We start from the raw sequence: 16,078 nt of genomic DNA, 5'->3' as shown, positions 1-16,078 counted from the left end.
GAAATTATTCTGATTTTTACAAAGAGTTCATTAATTCGCTAATTAACTGAAGCGATTAAAAGAGTTCACCTATAGCCGGCACTGGTGAGGCTTCATCTTGAATACTGTGTTCAGTTTTGGGCCCCTCACTACAAGAGAGGCATTGAGCTGCTGGAACGTGTCCAGAGGAGGGCAACAGGGGAACCGTCGGGAGCACAAATGTTATGTGGAGTGGCTGAAGAAGCTCGTGTTGTTTAGTCTGGAGAAGGGGAGGCTGAGAGGAGACCCCATTGCACTCTACAGCTACCTAAAAGGAGGGTGCTGATCTCTTCTGCTAAGTAACAAGTGACAGGATGAGAGCTAATGGCCCTAAGTTGTACCAGGGGAGGTTTAGACTGGATATTAGTAAAAATTTATTTACTGTGAGAGTACTGAAGTAATGGAAAAGGCTACCCAGAGAAGTGATGGGAGTCACCATCCATGGAGGTGTTCAAGAAATATGTAGATGTGACACTTCGAGACATGGTTTAGTAGATGCAGTGGTGCTGGGCTGATGGTTGGACTTGATGATTTTAGAGGTCTTTTCCATCTTTAACACTTCTATGATTCTACATTTCCTCAATGAACAAAGCTAATTTAAGAGAGGAAACTCCCATATTGCCCATTAATTGTTACAGGTAGGTGCTGGGCTTGTGCAGATGGAACGGGCAAGGAAAAAAACAAGAACAAAATCCCTTACAGATGAAAAAGAGAGATTACTTTGAAATAAAGGATTGCAAAGGATTAACTTCAGTAGTTTACTGTTGATCAACATATTTTTTTAAAACATTGCTCTTCCATTTTTTCAAGATTAGTTCAATCTATTTATTATTATTGTGGTGATTGTGAGGGGGAAGTGAGTTATAGGCATAATAAATCTCTTCTTAAGAAGCTTATCCCTACTGTTATATATTAATCATGGTGCATATGGGATTATAACCAACTGCAAATAAAAACGAGGGGGAGGGCGGAAAAAGAGTTGAGTAGCTATATGTTTCTGGATTAAATCACAATATAAGAAAAGGTCTTAGAATTCCAACTGTGCTACAGCAAAAGGCACAACAAGTTCTGCTTACAGGAACACTCGCATATTTTTCTCCACACAGTTATGTGTGAAAAGATAAGATCTCCCTATAAAACTGTAAAATAGAGCATTTACAAAGTCCATTTGAGAAGATTCCTCCAGGGGTCTGAGATAGCTCTTGCATCCGTTCAAACAGGTAGTTCTGCAAACAACTGACGTGCTTTTGTCATCCCATTGCGTCTGGTTAATGTGGGCCCTGATTTGCCCAAATAACAACTATCATACCCACCCGCGGCATCTGGCAGCCACGGGAGCTGCCCCTTAGCAACGCAGTCATTTCACCTTTAGCTGAGCTACTAACTAGACCTGTAAGTTTTATCACTTCATCGCAACCCCAGTGGACCGGAAAGAGTTTGGTTTGAAAGAGAACAGTTGTTAAAAAATCTAAGGTATACCTTCAAATGTTGAAGGAATGAGGGAGTTTATCTTGTATGGAATGAAATAAATACATCTAAAAATAATGTAAGGAAATACGTGTTTAGATGGCATTGCAGTTTATGATTTCTTAATCACATAGCTTCTATTCTATGTTGTGAGTAATTACTCTTCCAATTTAACTTCTTACCTCTTTCAAATTAGACTGCTGGGCAGCTACTTGTAAAAAAAAGTAAAAATGAAACAAGAATACTTGACCTAGAAAAGCCTACTCTGCAGTTAGCTACATTAAAATACAGGTATGAGAATGATCTAGCTATTGAGTGTCATCTTGACAGGAAGAGTTAATTATCACTATTGCTAGGACACTGTCAGAAAAATTATTAAATATGCCTGCATTTACAGTCAATTTATTGTTACAAATTCCAGTTTTGTTAGCCTCTTAAGGCAAAATTTCCTGCCTTTTTGAAAATATATCATTGTAAGCTGACAGTCTATCAAGGATAATCGATTCATCCAAAATGCACAGAATGAAAAATCATCTGCTGGAGTATGTTCTACTAAACTAGTCTTCACTACATTACATTTAACTTAAACTTAACTCACTTAAATTTATGCTGTTCAGTTTGTGGATGCTGTTTATAGGTAACCTTAATTTTTAATTAAAATTGATAGTCCAGAAACTGCATTTTATTTGTATAATTACATATATACCTATTTTTAAAAGATTAATTGCTTCTGCCTTAAATTATAAAATTAATAAAAATGAATAAACTGGAATGATAAATTAAAATTTCTTGAGTAAAAGTTGCATATTTTCAAACATGGGACACCAGTTCTTAGAACTAAAACCACCATGCATTAACCCAAACCAGCACACACCATAAGAGCACTTTGGTATCTAAAAGCTACAAAGAGAACCCTCACGATATTATTCTGAAAAAGAATGATGAAAGTCAACTTAAACACTTTAGATGGATCCTGTCATTTTCTCCCAAAAACCATGCACAAGGAGAAACCTCTTAAAGAGGTTATTGTCTTCAGATGTAAATACTCAACAATATGACTAATTCTAACAGCATTTATAATTTGGGTCTCATGGTTGAAACATATTCCACTTATGAACAATGTGAAAAAACAGTATTTAACTTCCTCATTGAAATTAAATGATAGCGTGACTTTGGCAAGTCTTTACCCACTCTTGATATTGAACTTTGAAACCCAAATTCTGTCAATACAGTGAAGGATTTTCAGAAGCATTTTTACACTTCTTTAGCTCACTGTCTCAGCTGAACATGATTAATTGCTCAGTTACTTTTCTGAACCTCTTCCAATCATTTAGAGTACTTATTTTTATAACATAACCACATGCAGTTAACATCTCTTCATTTCCGCTTGATTGTGGTTTAATGAGAAAAAATTAAGACATCAATCTTTGCCTTAAGTTCTAGTTCCGATGTTCAAATGATCATGTTTACTCTGCTAACAATAATCCCTTCATGTGACAAACTAATTTGAATAATATAACAGGTAAAAGCAAAGATGCTTTGGAAGGAGTTCTGTTGTTTTGAAGCAATATTAGTGGCATAACTAAATATCTCACCATTTGAGGGCAAGGGTAACAATAGCAATCAAGCCAACACGACCAGACTGAGATAGAATTTGAAGATAACAACTGCAATATATGCCGGAAAGAGTTTATGATCCAGCCTAATAAAACCAATAAAGTATATGGAACTTTGACGTGCTTGAGTTTTCTGTGACAAGATGAGAACATTAAAAAGCAATTAATAGGCATTATCCCATTTTACTTGTAGAGATGAGAAGTTTTAGCCAGGACTTGTCGGAAAAAAAAAAGTTCAATTTTCCAAAGTTTTAAAGTTTATCAAAATATTTTGATCCATTTCTGAGTTAAAATGAGGTTTCTCAATATATCATAAAAATATTACTCAAATGAAAATATTCGTGCAAACAACTTAACTGGAAAGAACTTTTGTCATCATTGATAGGACACCTATGTTCTTCGCAGATGTATACTCTACTCTCCAGATGAAATTTCAACAGTAAGTTCATGCCTGGACTTTAGAAACCTAATATCTACCAGGGAGTCCTTAAGTTGTTTGTGGCAGTTGATGAGACAGTGCCCTTCTGCAGGGCCTGACCCATCTGACCACAACCTGCAAGGAAATGTCAGGCTGGAGGGGAAGCAAGGACTGGAAATGCAGGTCAGGAGCAGCAGTGCTGGCATTCAGCAGCAAGTGCCAGTTAGGGAGACAAGTAAAACAGTCCAGGAGCTACTACAAGTCTTAATGAGAACAGGTTCACCCTCTCTCTTTGGTCTCCCAGCTCTTTGCCCCTTACTAGTACCCATGACCCTTTCCCTTTCACCAAGCCCTAAGACAACTTCTCCAGTACAGGCCAAGTTCCAGCTCCCGAGAGCCTCTTGTCCTCAGAAAGCAACTTTATAGGGCTCAAAGTGTCAAGGAAAAGCACGTCCCACTCATTTTGAGGCAATTTGTATGCCAGCTATCCTAGAACAGGGACTGCCATATTCAGGTATGGGCAGATGGGAGGTTTAGGGATGGGAAATCTGCTTTGGTAAAGATGAGGAGCTCTGGAGACAGTGGGGGCCAAGCCCATCCACACCACACAACCGAACACCCTCATGCAGTGATAGAGCATGCACAGAGGAGCATCATGCTCTCATGCTAATACTGCCTTAGCTCTTCTCACAAAGGACCGTCCCAGTCCTCATCCTTTCCCTTGCCTTTGTGTGCATCCCTTGGCGCTGCTCACTCCGTTTTGCACCTTAGAAAATCTGCTTCCTGAATAGCCACCTTCTCTTCTCTCATGGTTCTCCATCCCCTCCTCACCCTTCAGTAATTTTCTTCCTCATCCTATGAAAACAAATACGTTCATACAAAACACCTGTTCCTTTGAAAATCTTCTTAAAGAAGAATCCTTGACTTCTACTGGTCCAAAGAAGCTAAGCATAATAGAAAATTCTGTTATGGAGACCTTACTCTTCTGATCCCTGCTATGCTAATTTTAACTGCAAGAAACTCTTTTTGTACATACAGGCTATTAGAAATAATTGCTGTATTTTATTACGTCCAAAAGCGCATTAAGAAAACAATGTTTAATTCAAATCATGCGCACAGAAAAAAAAAAGGTAATTATTCTTCCCCAAAAAATAAGTAAGTTAAAAGTGCATAATAATTTGATTATTCAACCATTATACAAAAAAAAAAAAAAAAGACAAAACCAAAAGGAGCCATGTAGTTAAATGTTATTTTTTAATTTACTTTTTGGTAGACCCATATTTATGTTTGTATTCTCCTTTTACCAAGGTATTGTACTGAAGATATCAGTGTTGATCAGCTTCCAATCATGGGTAGCACTTATTGAAATAACACCCTGCTAGGAATGGGATTCTGTGCCTTTGCTGGAGTGCACTATGGATTTATGGGGAAAAAAAAAATGGAAAAATAAATAATTAAAAGTGAATCCTGACTGTGCTTCAAGAAATAAATTTTATTATTTATAGAAGGCAAGTAAACATCTTACACGATGCTTTCTTACGTACTTACTGTCTTCTGGCAAAGATAAAATTCTATTGCAAAGATACTAGTAACATGCCTACAAATTGTTCAGAAAAAAGCTTTTAAGCTTTTCCCTAAAAATTATGAGGTATGGCCTCGAAGCTTTCATAACACTAACTTGAGGTGTCTTGATTATTTTGAAAGTCCAATAGAGCTGAATAAGTAGCATTATAATAAATTTATGTAGAAATATTTTCAAATACATTAAGAGGAAAAGAGAAAGCTGATTTTTTAAAAGCATTCTTTTAGTCTGTGGTACAAGACTGTAGAGAAAAGTGTATTTTCTTAGAGAATACTCTGGCACTGATTTATTAAATTTATTGGAATAATCTATACACATACACACTTCAAACAATCCATACTAAATCTGTTTTTCAAAGCTCCTGTATGAGCCCCACTGTGTCCGGAGTGCAATGCCTCCACTCATCCTGCCTCTGGCATCCTGTAAAAGCCTGAAAGCAAATGTTCCTCTGGAGGGAGCCCCTCAGGACCAACCAAGATCCAGTCTGCAACTTTTTTTCCTCCCACAGCAACACACAAACAGAAGGAGAGTTTATATGGTGCCCTTTCTGCTGAAAGTTGATTAGCGACAAAGAAAGTTTGCCAGTTCCACATACAGCTATCTGCATTTCTATTTCCCTTCAGGCATACAGTGTGAATCATATAAAACATTATTACTTGGATAACTTCCCAATGGCTTAGATGTCTACATTTCAAAATTGCCACACAGCACCTTTCTAATCACTGGGAATATTTTGCAGAAAAAGCAACTCCGTACCTATTCTCCCCTCCTCAACCATAAATACAGCATATTTTTGCTAATAATTTTCCCCAGGTAAAGAGCTTTTCCAGTTACAGAGGAATTCAGGCAATAGATAATTACTTAGTGGATTGGTGGCTGTATTACATAGCATGAGATATATCAAAGAAATAATAAAGCAACCCACTTACAGATTCTTTGACTACATCAAAGACAGCAAGGAAAAGAGGAAGCCATCATTATCAGACTAATGAGGTAACTTTATACAATTACATTGAAGTTTCCCCCCCCAATCTAATGCTGAGTTTATGAGAGGAATAAGTCCTATTTTGAAAACGGTTTGTATGTTAATTTAAACAAAACTGGAATGCACATCTACTACCTAAATGCTTTCTGTATTCAGAACAAAAGGCAAATTTCTTGATATCCCTAAACTATCATTACTGAAAATTCTAAAAAGAATTAAGTTTTGCTCATGGAGAAAGAAGGCAGAAGAATCTTACCTATGAGGACTTCCAAAAACAGCAGGTTAAATATTGCTGAATGTTATGAGAAGAAAAATACTGAAAGTATTGACCATTTTTACATACCTATATCTTTTAAAATAAGGGAGATCCATGCTGCAGCACAGTTTCAACAAGTAACATGAAACAAAATCCCCAAATATGATAAATGCTTAATATGTCACTGCATTTTCATTGATCCCACGCTGGAAAAAATATACCAGCAGCAAACAAGCAGCAGTTGTTTAAGAGCCTAATATTGTACTAGTAAAAATAATGCAGCACAGCAACAAGTTCACTGGAGTCTCCCTTAACACAAAACAGACCAGATGTACAGCTGTTTATCTTGCAAAAAAATAATCAAAAGGGGGCATAAAGACTTTTGTCAGGATCTGCTCCCCGGTATTTAATAACTCATACGCAAAGTATTCAAGGATTCTTGCGTGAAATCATGAATAGCAATAGGTCATTTTTCAGAGTATTAAAAAAAGCTAACCAGACACACACACAGGATGCCAGCAGGCAGCTTGCATGAGACATAAGGCTTTATATTCCCACTAGGAACATACCTTCTCTGTTTTTGCTTTCCTGGCGTTATGCACAAACCTGCGTCCCAGCTTCTTGGCATACCAGATAGAGGCAAACATTGTAGTGATGAAGATTTCAGCCTGAAGATGCAGCACGCAAAAAAAAATATAAATACCAGAAAACTTCCCCCACAACTGAGATACCAATCTTATGTTGCTTTAGGTCTCAAGCTTTGTCAGGTCTTCTCATTCTGCCTTCTGAAAAAAAAAAAAAAATCAAAAACCCACCCAGTGTGGCCAGGCTGCAGGTGTATTTACATACTGCCAGCAGGAAGTCCAGGGTGAGGCATCTTTGCATCCAGCTCACATCCAGTCTGCTAAGTGCCTGTCTGCAGTTCTTTAGCACTGTCACCACAAACTACATATGTGTCAGTATGAAAGGAAGCTGCAGTAAACTACTGTAGCAGACAGCTCACCTCCTCTTCTCCTGTTCTGAAATTTAACTCCTTGGTTCTCTTTGGTTTGCCAGCGTGCAACAGAAGCAGTAGCAGTTCAAATAGGAGATACACAGCACTGCAGGAAAGGCAAGGGGTACCGAAGTGCCAAAAATAGAAATGGATATTAACTGTTAAGGTGAAGGAACAGGTGTTTTATGTGTTTCAGTGCCATTAAGATATGAAAGGAAAACGGATTTCACTTTGTTTTAGTGGTTTGGGATATATTCAGAGATATTTTTGTTACCTGGCTTCAGTTCACGACAGACAGACATCATAGCTGTTCATTTCACTTGCTGATGTCATACATGATTTGCTGAAGGATTTAAGACTCACTCAAAGACTTCTGTTTTCCTTTGATAATGGCTCCATGAAATAGAAAACTGACATATTTTTTAATTAATCTTTAACTTCTGCCCTACCTAAGCTTCCTTTTTCCTTCTCCTTTAATTGCACGTTATTTTACATTGGGAGATGAGAAGTGCTTATGAATGCCTATTTTTTTTTAGTGAAACAGCAATGTACCATTTTCTTTTTGTCACATAATTCAGCTTTAACCTCTGCACCTCTTTTCAATTCTAATCTCTAAACAATAAGCAGAAATATACCCTTTTGGCTCCAGATATACGACTAACTAGATGTTCATCCCAGGCAGGGGCAGTATCAAAGCTGTAAACTTACAGGGTTTTAGCTATGGGTTGCATATGACAGTATTTTTATTAGAGGACAAATCCTGCCTGTTGCCTTCGCACCTGCAATAGGGGAGATACCAATATGTGGGAGAGCCACTGCTGTCCTCTGTGCAGGATTGCATTTGGGATGCACACATGCAAGTATAATTTCTGTTCCACTATACTGTGGTAAAGAGCAGATCAAAATTAATAGATGCACAGCAAAGGAAATTCAGGCATAGTATTCTAGTATAGGGCTCTTGGGGCCAACAAAACACTTTTTCTGCCCCAGGATTTTCAGCGAATGGCTGAAACTATTTTCTCCAGGGTGCCTGAATTCAACAGGGAAAATATTCCACTCCCACTTAAAACTTATACAGAACATCTAAGTTACTGGAGCCCCGGCATTGCCCAAGCTTTAAGCCTGAAGACATATACTGCTCAATTTCATTAAGATTATAAGGTGTTCAAACAATTTCATCAACACACTTTAAAATGGCAAGTTCGTTAACTAAATTGAAATTCTTGAATAGTGACTTTCTTTGTCAAGGAAACTCCAAGGTATATGTATGTATTTTGCTTGACATCGAAAAACTTCTGACAAGATGTTCTGTAACTGGTAATATTCCTGGGAAGAGAATAAAATTACTTCCAATTCAGATATTCAGTTAATCCTTGTAGTCAGAAAACTATAAGACAACAAGACAGAGTAAAATCACATCTCTTCTGAAGTACGATTGAGCTATCTGCCCATAGCACCACCTCAACTCTGAACTCTGATGGTAAACTGGATTCTCCCAGGTGCAAAACCCTTAATTATGCCATGTAGCAGACTCGCACCACTCTCTACATTTGTGAGATAACAGAGTAACTGTAATAGAGGGAGGGGGGAAAAGGAAGAAAGATGGCTGGAAAAAAATTAGGAAGAAATAGGAGATCTTGTATCTAGCTGAGAGATCACTGTAAGGAAATGCGGATATAAAAAAAAGATGCAGAAAAGGAGAAGCAATATCATTATCCAGCTTATCAAACACTATAAATGTTAAAGTAAAAAGAAAAGGGATAAAAAAACCTCTACATATTGTATGCATAAGTATAATTCAAAATCATTGCACTACAAACAAAAAATAGTGCATTCTCTCAAGCAACAATTTATATAGTCTTATGTATATTCAGCTGCTGAGAAAGTCAAAGGAAACACTCATTAAACAATAAAACCTCCTTTTTACGACTTCTGTCATCAACATTAACAGCTTTATCGAACTATTTCTTCGGGAAAAATAGGGAGCAATAAAAAGCCACAATTCATCCCACTTAAATGAAAAAAAAATAGAATACATTGTTCATTTAAGGAATAATGACAAAGCAATAGGGAGGTAATTTTCTCCACCCACCGAAAATGTTAGATCAGGAAGAATTAGATCTCACCAAACACCTAATTTTAATCAGAAATGCATTTTAACTATTCGCATGCACTTGCAGATCTATCCAAATCCTAAAACATAGCAATGGCCAGACTGCAAGCCATTTTCTTGCAGCTCCATCATGCAGCAGTCTGCCATACATTGTCAATAGCAGGTTTATTAGGTCTGTACTGGTACCCAGGGATTTTATGATTATTAATACTTTACTGTAACCATAACGAAGCCTGCATTTTAACAGACGCGCTAAAAGCCGAGCTGCTTTAGAAGAAGAATTGGAGTTCCCAGCTGCTATCTGCTTACAGGAGTAATACGTACTTTAGCTTGCTCACTGAAGTGCTACATTACAAGGGCAGAGAGATGCATGCAATTGAGCAGCAATATTATCATAGACAGGAGATAATCAGTTAAAAGCAAATTCTACAAGGGGCTTCTTGCTATGAATGAGCCGGTGGTTTCAGTAAACTAAGGCACATCTATACTGTACATTGAATTGCATTCTTGTGTTTCTATGAGAAGAATGAGTCTTATCACAAGTGGACACACAGGTAAAAGCATAAAGCAACTACAGTGTTGAATCCTATGATTTTTATGATATGGCTCCCAAACATTACAAGCAACGACAATTGATGCTTAGTACCAAAACAGATGGTCGCTTCAAACACCTTGCCAACTGTTTGTGTGCACAGAGTATCACCAGTATTTCTTCTGATGGTCAGACTCCTCTTTCAATTTTAACACTGCTGTTTTACTTAAGCAGCACACAGGAAGAAGTACAGCTTAGCTGAAGAGAGGGCATTAATCTTCTCTTGTTAAGGGATAACTTCTCACAGCGCACACGTGGGGTGTCAACCTCCCCCTCACACACCTGTGGTGAAGATAGATGTTAGCCGTAGATTCTGTTTCTCTCCTACCTCTATCTGAATATATACACAACAGTAGTCATAAAATGGGATGACAGGGCGATTTAAAATACAAATAGAGTTCAGCCATAAATAATGCCTTTCTCGTAAGAATAGGAAGACAGATGAAAAGATTAGTCATTCCAGGCTTGCAGAACTCCTCTTGAAATGGACAGGAGAGGGAACAAGCTAAGAATGAAACACCAAAGATTTAAAGCAACCATTTTGCTTCAAGGTTTGTATGTTAACATTTGACACAGCTGTGGACAGAGGAGCAGAGCTAATGGTGTGAAACTGAGGTAGCGAGGAGGTTTTTTTTTAGTTCTAGGCATCAACAGATATTGATTTGATGACAATACGAGCAATCATTTCTCATCTCCAACCCAACTAATTATCCTACACAGTTACATGATGCCAAGACATGTTGTTTAATGAGCAGAATACTAGGAAAGACAGGAATCTTAATTTTTGCTATTCCATCCAAAAGAGATAAGTTTTAGGCAGTCAGAACTTACAGTGGATAAAGTAGATGTAAGTCCCGAGGTTTCATCAGGACCCGATTTTTCATTCTTTGCTATAAACAAAGGCAAATGGACCAACGTTCCTCCTCTTACTGCAACAGGCATTACTGATACAGGAAACCCATGGCCACTCTTACAAGAGGGGTAGTTACCCCAGTCAGCACCACCAAACTCCATCTGACTTTTCTTTTGGCCTGGGCAGAAATCATTCTGTTGCAGTTTCAATACAGACAGAAGTTGATCAAAGAATGGAATCATAGAATCATTTAGGTTGGAAGAGACCTTTAACATCATCAAGTCCAACCATTAGCCTAACACTGCTAAGTCCGCCACTAAATCATGTTTCTAAATGCCACTTATACACCTCTTTTAAATACCTCCAGACTGGTGACCCAACCACTTCCCTGGGCAGCCTTTTCAAGTGTTTGACAACCCTTTTGGTGAAGGAATTTTTCCTAATATACAATCTAAACCTCTCCTGGCACAACTTGAGGCCATTTCCACTCATCCTATCACTTGTTACTTGGGAGAAGAGACCAACACCTGCCTTGCTACAATCTCCTTTTAGGTAGTCATAGCAGGTGATAAGGTCTCCCGCAGTCTTTTCTTCTCCAGGCTAAATAACCCCAGTTCCTTCAGCCACTCCTCAGAACACTTGTGCTCCAGACTCTTCACCAGCTTCGTTGGTCTTCTCTGGACAAGCTCCATCCCTTCAATGGGCCAGTCAGGGGCCCAAAAATGAACACAGGGTTCAAGGTGTGATCTCAGAAGTGCCAAGTACATAAATTTCTACTTATCACATTTTGTACCATTTACGATATTTCATGACAGGTTTGGTTTTTTTCATAATAAACATTTTAAAATTCTATCACTTAGGCCTGATTTCTAAATACGAACAGTTCCTTGGAGCATCTAGGTCAATGGCTGGAATAGAGCCTCCTAATTCTGAGAAAAATCACATATCTTGACAAAGACATTGCAGATGGGATGGGGGGAAAGGAGGGAGGGAGAGGAGAAGCAGAAGAAGAAGGAAGAAGGAATAAAGATGGACAAAAGAATTGAAAAGCACATGCTTTATATTAAGGATGGTAGAGGTTCATACACTTCTCTTCCTGTTTAAAATTTTCTACTCCCTAGTTCTTCTTGTGCTAAATATTTTTTTTTAATTATGCTTTCATAAACCTAGCTATGACACTACAAGTTTGCCCCAGGTCTAGTTTCCCCTTAAAACACAAGATACTGCATGCAGACATCTCCTCTCACCTTTTCTGATGTTTGGCAGAACTGCCTTCTTGTAGAGGGCATGGAGAATCTCATACACAATGCCACAGGACTTCAGAGAAGTTATGAAATAAAATGCAGCGTGAATCTCCTTTAAGTGTGAGGCCTCAAAACTCACGTACCTGCCCTCTGCCATGTAATTATTGCTTCTATTTTTCAACTCTTCTATTATTTGGTGCAGTAGATGACACTCGGTCTGCTATGTGTGGTGCAACAGGTCAAGAGAGGAGAGGCTGAGATGTTGTGACACATAAGTTCATGAAATAGATCTTCAACTGTGGAAGCACAAGAACTGGAAACAAAATAAGTCTGACACTAAACTCTGAGACTCAGAACATCCCTGCCCATGGGGATGGATTCTAGCTCTTCGCAGTATAATGGCATAAGAGACGATGTTTTAAATTTAAGCAATTCTTTTTCCTCTTTTATTTGTTAAGCCTAGGAATGGAGACAAACCTAATTACAGTACTTAATTTTGATTTTAGAAATTGATTTTCCACTCTAGATTCTGCTGGTGCATAGGAAACTAGTGAGTCACACAAGTAGTAGAACAACCATTAGCAGCCTTAAAAATAAATAAAAAGAAACTTGAAAAATGCCACTTTATCCTTGTCTTTATTCCTAGGTCAGCACAAATTGCTTCCCACTTCACCTTTCTGATGCAATTTTTTAAGTTTCTTCCTGCTAGTGAAGAATTCACAACCAAAATTGTGTATAAAATCCTCAGATGTGCCATTACGCCTCTCAAATTCTTGCATTAAATCAAAGAACAGCATATGTAGTACAATTATGTATTTGCATGTCAAGTACTCCTACAGGAAATAATATAAACTACAAAATTTATCCTTGGGGAGGGCAAAACAAAGAATGACACATTGCAAGCAGTGCTGATGTGTGTGACTATTGCATTTTGCAAGCGTCTTGCCAAATATAATCCTGAAAAAACTGAATCCAGTGTGGAAATGCTTATTTACAGCACTGTGTATGTGCCTCTCATCCTGTCATATTTAAGTATCTTTGTTTCCTTTGTACTTACAAATAATGATGAGGGATGGTGGAATATTATCTCTGTTTCAGAAAGGGATGGAATAAGGCAAAAAAAGAGGTAACTTAGTAACAGTCTTACAGGAAATCACAGAATTTGCAGGCTGGTTTGGAGCCCCAAATCTCCTCTTTCTCCATCTCATGGTCACAGCATTTGCCATAACCAAAAACAGACAGAGGAGCATGTGCTCTCCATAATCCAGTCCTGAGCAGCCACAGCTTTGTCTTTCCAGAGCAGGTGAGGAGCAGGAGGGCTGGCAACATCCATTTACCTACCCACAAAGACTACTGAGATAGTCAGTACTCAGCACAAGAAGGACATGGAACTGTTGGAATGTCCAGAAGAGAACCACGAAAATATCCAAAGGCTGGAACACCTACTCTATGAGGACAGGCTGAGAGAATTTGGCTTGTTTAACCTGGAGAAGACTCTGGGGAGACCTTGTAGCCGCCTTCTAGTACTGAAAGGGGGCCTACAGGAAAGATGGGGACAGACATTTTAACAAGGTCTGTTGTAACAGGACAAGGAGTAATGGTTTTGGACCAAGGGAGCGCAGATTTAGACTAGATATAAGGAAGAATTTTTTGTCAATGAGGGTGGTGAAACACTGGAACAGATTGTCAAGGGATATTATTAGAGGTCCCATCCCTGGAAACATTCAAGGTCAGGTTGGATGGTGTTCTGACCAATCTGATCTAGTTAAACATGTACCTACTCCTGAAGAGGGTTTGGACTAGGTGACCTGTAAAGGTCCCTTCCAACCCAAAGCATTCTATGATTCTATATATCCTGTCCATACGATCCTTTTTTTTAACAACAGCAAAAGAAGCAGCCTTTAATGAGCTGTTCATCTCTTTGCTAATCACAAAAGGACCCCAAAAACCAGTTGCAGGCACAAGCATGACAATATATATACCGTCCTATCAAAAACATTATTTTATTCCTGGCTGATTACAAGCTGCCTTCTCTTTCAAAATCCTTCTTAAATCTCACTTCTATTTTATCAGCCCCAAGAGCAAAATTAAAATTTCAGCTTAAGCAGAATCACCAGAAGTTATAGCCACTGTATCAGTGAAACACATGAACTCATTTGACCCAGTGCCATTTAACAGTTTGTGGTGAATGTGCCTAGCCCATGTCCTTATCCAAGTTCCTCAGAAAACCCTTGTGCACAAGAACCCAGGTTTCACCTGAACTATGAAATGTTAAAAAATTGCAAGTGATGAGATCAAACACAATAGCTATAAACTAACCTTATGCCATCACCTCCTTGCAGGCAAGACATATGAGCACCTGCATGGGTTGAGGCCACCCAGTGGGATTCTGTGCAGCAGCAGAGCCCACACAGACTATGTACTCTGTATTCTTATCTCAGAGGCTGGGCTGCCCTTGGTCCCCCTCCCAAGCCTCTGCCAAAGCAGCGGGTCCCCACTCCCAGTTGTTGCCCTCTCTAACCATCTGCTGCTGTTGGCTGGGCCATCCCCCACCTGAATAACCCTTGTCACCCCCTCAATTTCAGGGGCTCCCACTTGGCTTTTTAATGCTTCTTAAAAAACATAATGTACATGTAGAGAACAAACAAATACAATACATAATGACTCATACTGCTTCCCATTTCAGCTCTTCTTTTTACCTCTGCCTTCAGCTCCCCTAGGCTTGAAATTCACAGCTCATGAGGAGAGGCCCTGCAGTTCAATATCAGTTTGAAAGTTAAGTAATTTCAGAGGCAAATCATTCAGAGCAATATTGCTGAACATTCTAGGTGCTGAACGTGAGTTTAAAAAAAGGCAATGCATTCTTGCTGAAATGCAAAAGAGAAGAAATGGAGAAAAAATCCCTCCAAACATAAAAATGGTTACCATTAAGTATGATGGTACTCTGGTCTGAGCTAAAATAGAATCAGTTTTCTAACTTTTCAGCTAAGTCTCATCTAAGTAACTTCATTTTCTGAAAGTTAACTGCATGTTTTTCAGACAGTGTTCCACAGAGCACTGGTAGGCAGAAAAGTCATTGCTTGTACTTATTTCTATAGAAACCAAACCCATCCTTGGATATGGTGGAATGCCATAAGTGAAAGAGATGAAAAAGTGTTGCACTTGTAAGGAGGAGTGGGCAGGACAGGTGACCCAAACCTAGTATTCCATTCCGTATACATAAAGTCATAGAATCTCCTGAGCTGCAAGAGACCCACAAGAATCATTGAGTCCAATTCCTGTCCCTGCATAGGACAACTCCAATATTCACACCATGTGTCTGACAGTGTTGTCCAAACGCTTCGTGGATATTGTCAGGTTTGGCACCATTACTGCCTCCCTGGGGAGTCTGTTCCAGCACTCCACTACCCTCTGGGTGAAGAGGGTCATACTCAGTATGGAACTGAGGGATCGTGAGGGTCAAGCTCTTTTCTTTGATGGTCGATGTTCAGTATGGATTTCATCAGTCTCTTTGCTCCTGATCCTGGATGAATGCACCCCTAGGTCCAGTTCCTGGGTCCATCTCCTTCATGCCAATGAGTCCAGCCCAGGACCTTTTTCCTGTGCCTGTTGAGTGTCAGTGATGACATAGTCATCGAGGAGTGGGGAGGAAAATTTGTATATTTGTTTATATTCTATTATTTTCTTATTAATATTATTTTCCTTGTTATTGTTGTTTCATTAAAGGTATTTTAATTTCCAGTCCACTAGTTTTTCTCTCATTTCCCTTTCTCCTTTCCCTGGGGAGATGGAGGGGTGTGGGAATTGTTATACAACTGCTTACATTTAGCTGCTGATCAAGCCAGGCCTGGGCTACACTGTGACAGATGGGTAAACAATAACAAGTATTTATCCAGGAGTAGCTGCAATTCTTGCTTCCCATAGGCAGAGACAAGGATGA

General features: G+C 38.8%; 1 protein-coding gene across 26 annotated transcripts in view; it reads right to left on the bottom strand.

Moving 5' to 3' along the window:
* DLG2 (discs large MAGUK scaffold protein 2) overlaps positions 1-16,078 on the bottom strand; it is a 1,074,248-nt gene that overhangs the window by 521,016 nt on the left and 537,154 nt on the right. The window contains exon 1 of one of the 26 annotated variants that reach the window (XM_054072128.1): positions 6,912-7,238. The exons of 24 other annotated variants lie outside the window; for them this stretch is intronic. In XM_054072128.1, the coding sequence (XP_053928103.1) occupies positions 6,912-6,989 (78 nt within the window). In that variant the 5' untranslated portion in view covers positions 6,990-7,238. Of the gene's footprint in view, positions 1-6,911; positions 7,239-16,078 lie in introns of those variants that run through there. One more of the 26 variants, XM_054072144.1, reaches the window with a different exon arrangement.

This window comes from Cuculus canorus, chromosome 1 (genome assembly GCF_017976375.1).
Source record: "Cuculus canorus isolate bCucCan1 chromosome 1, bCucCan1.pri, whole genome shotgun sequence".
NCBI classification, from domain to species: domain Eukaryota; kingdom Metazoa; phylum Chordata; class Aves; order Cuculiformes; family Cuculidae; genus Cuculus; species Cuculus canorus.
This window is presented reverse-complemented; position numbering and strand designations above follow the sequence as displayed.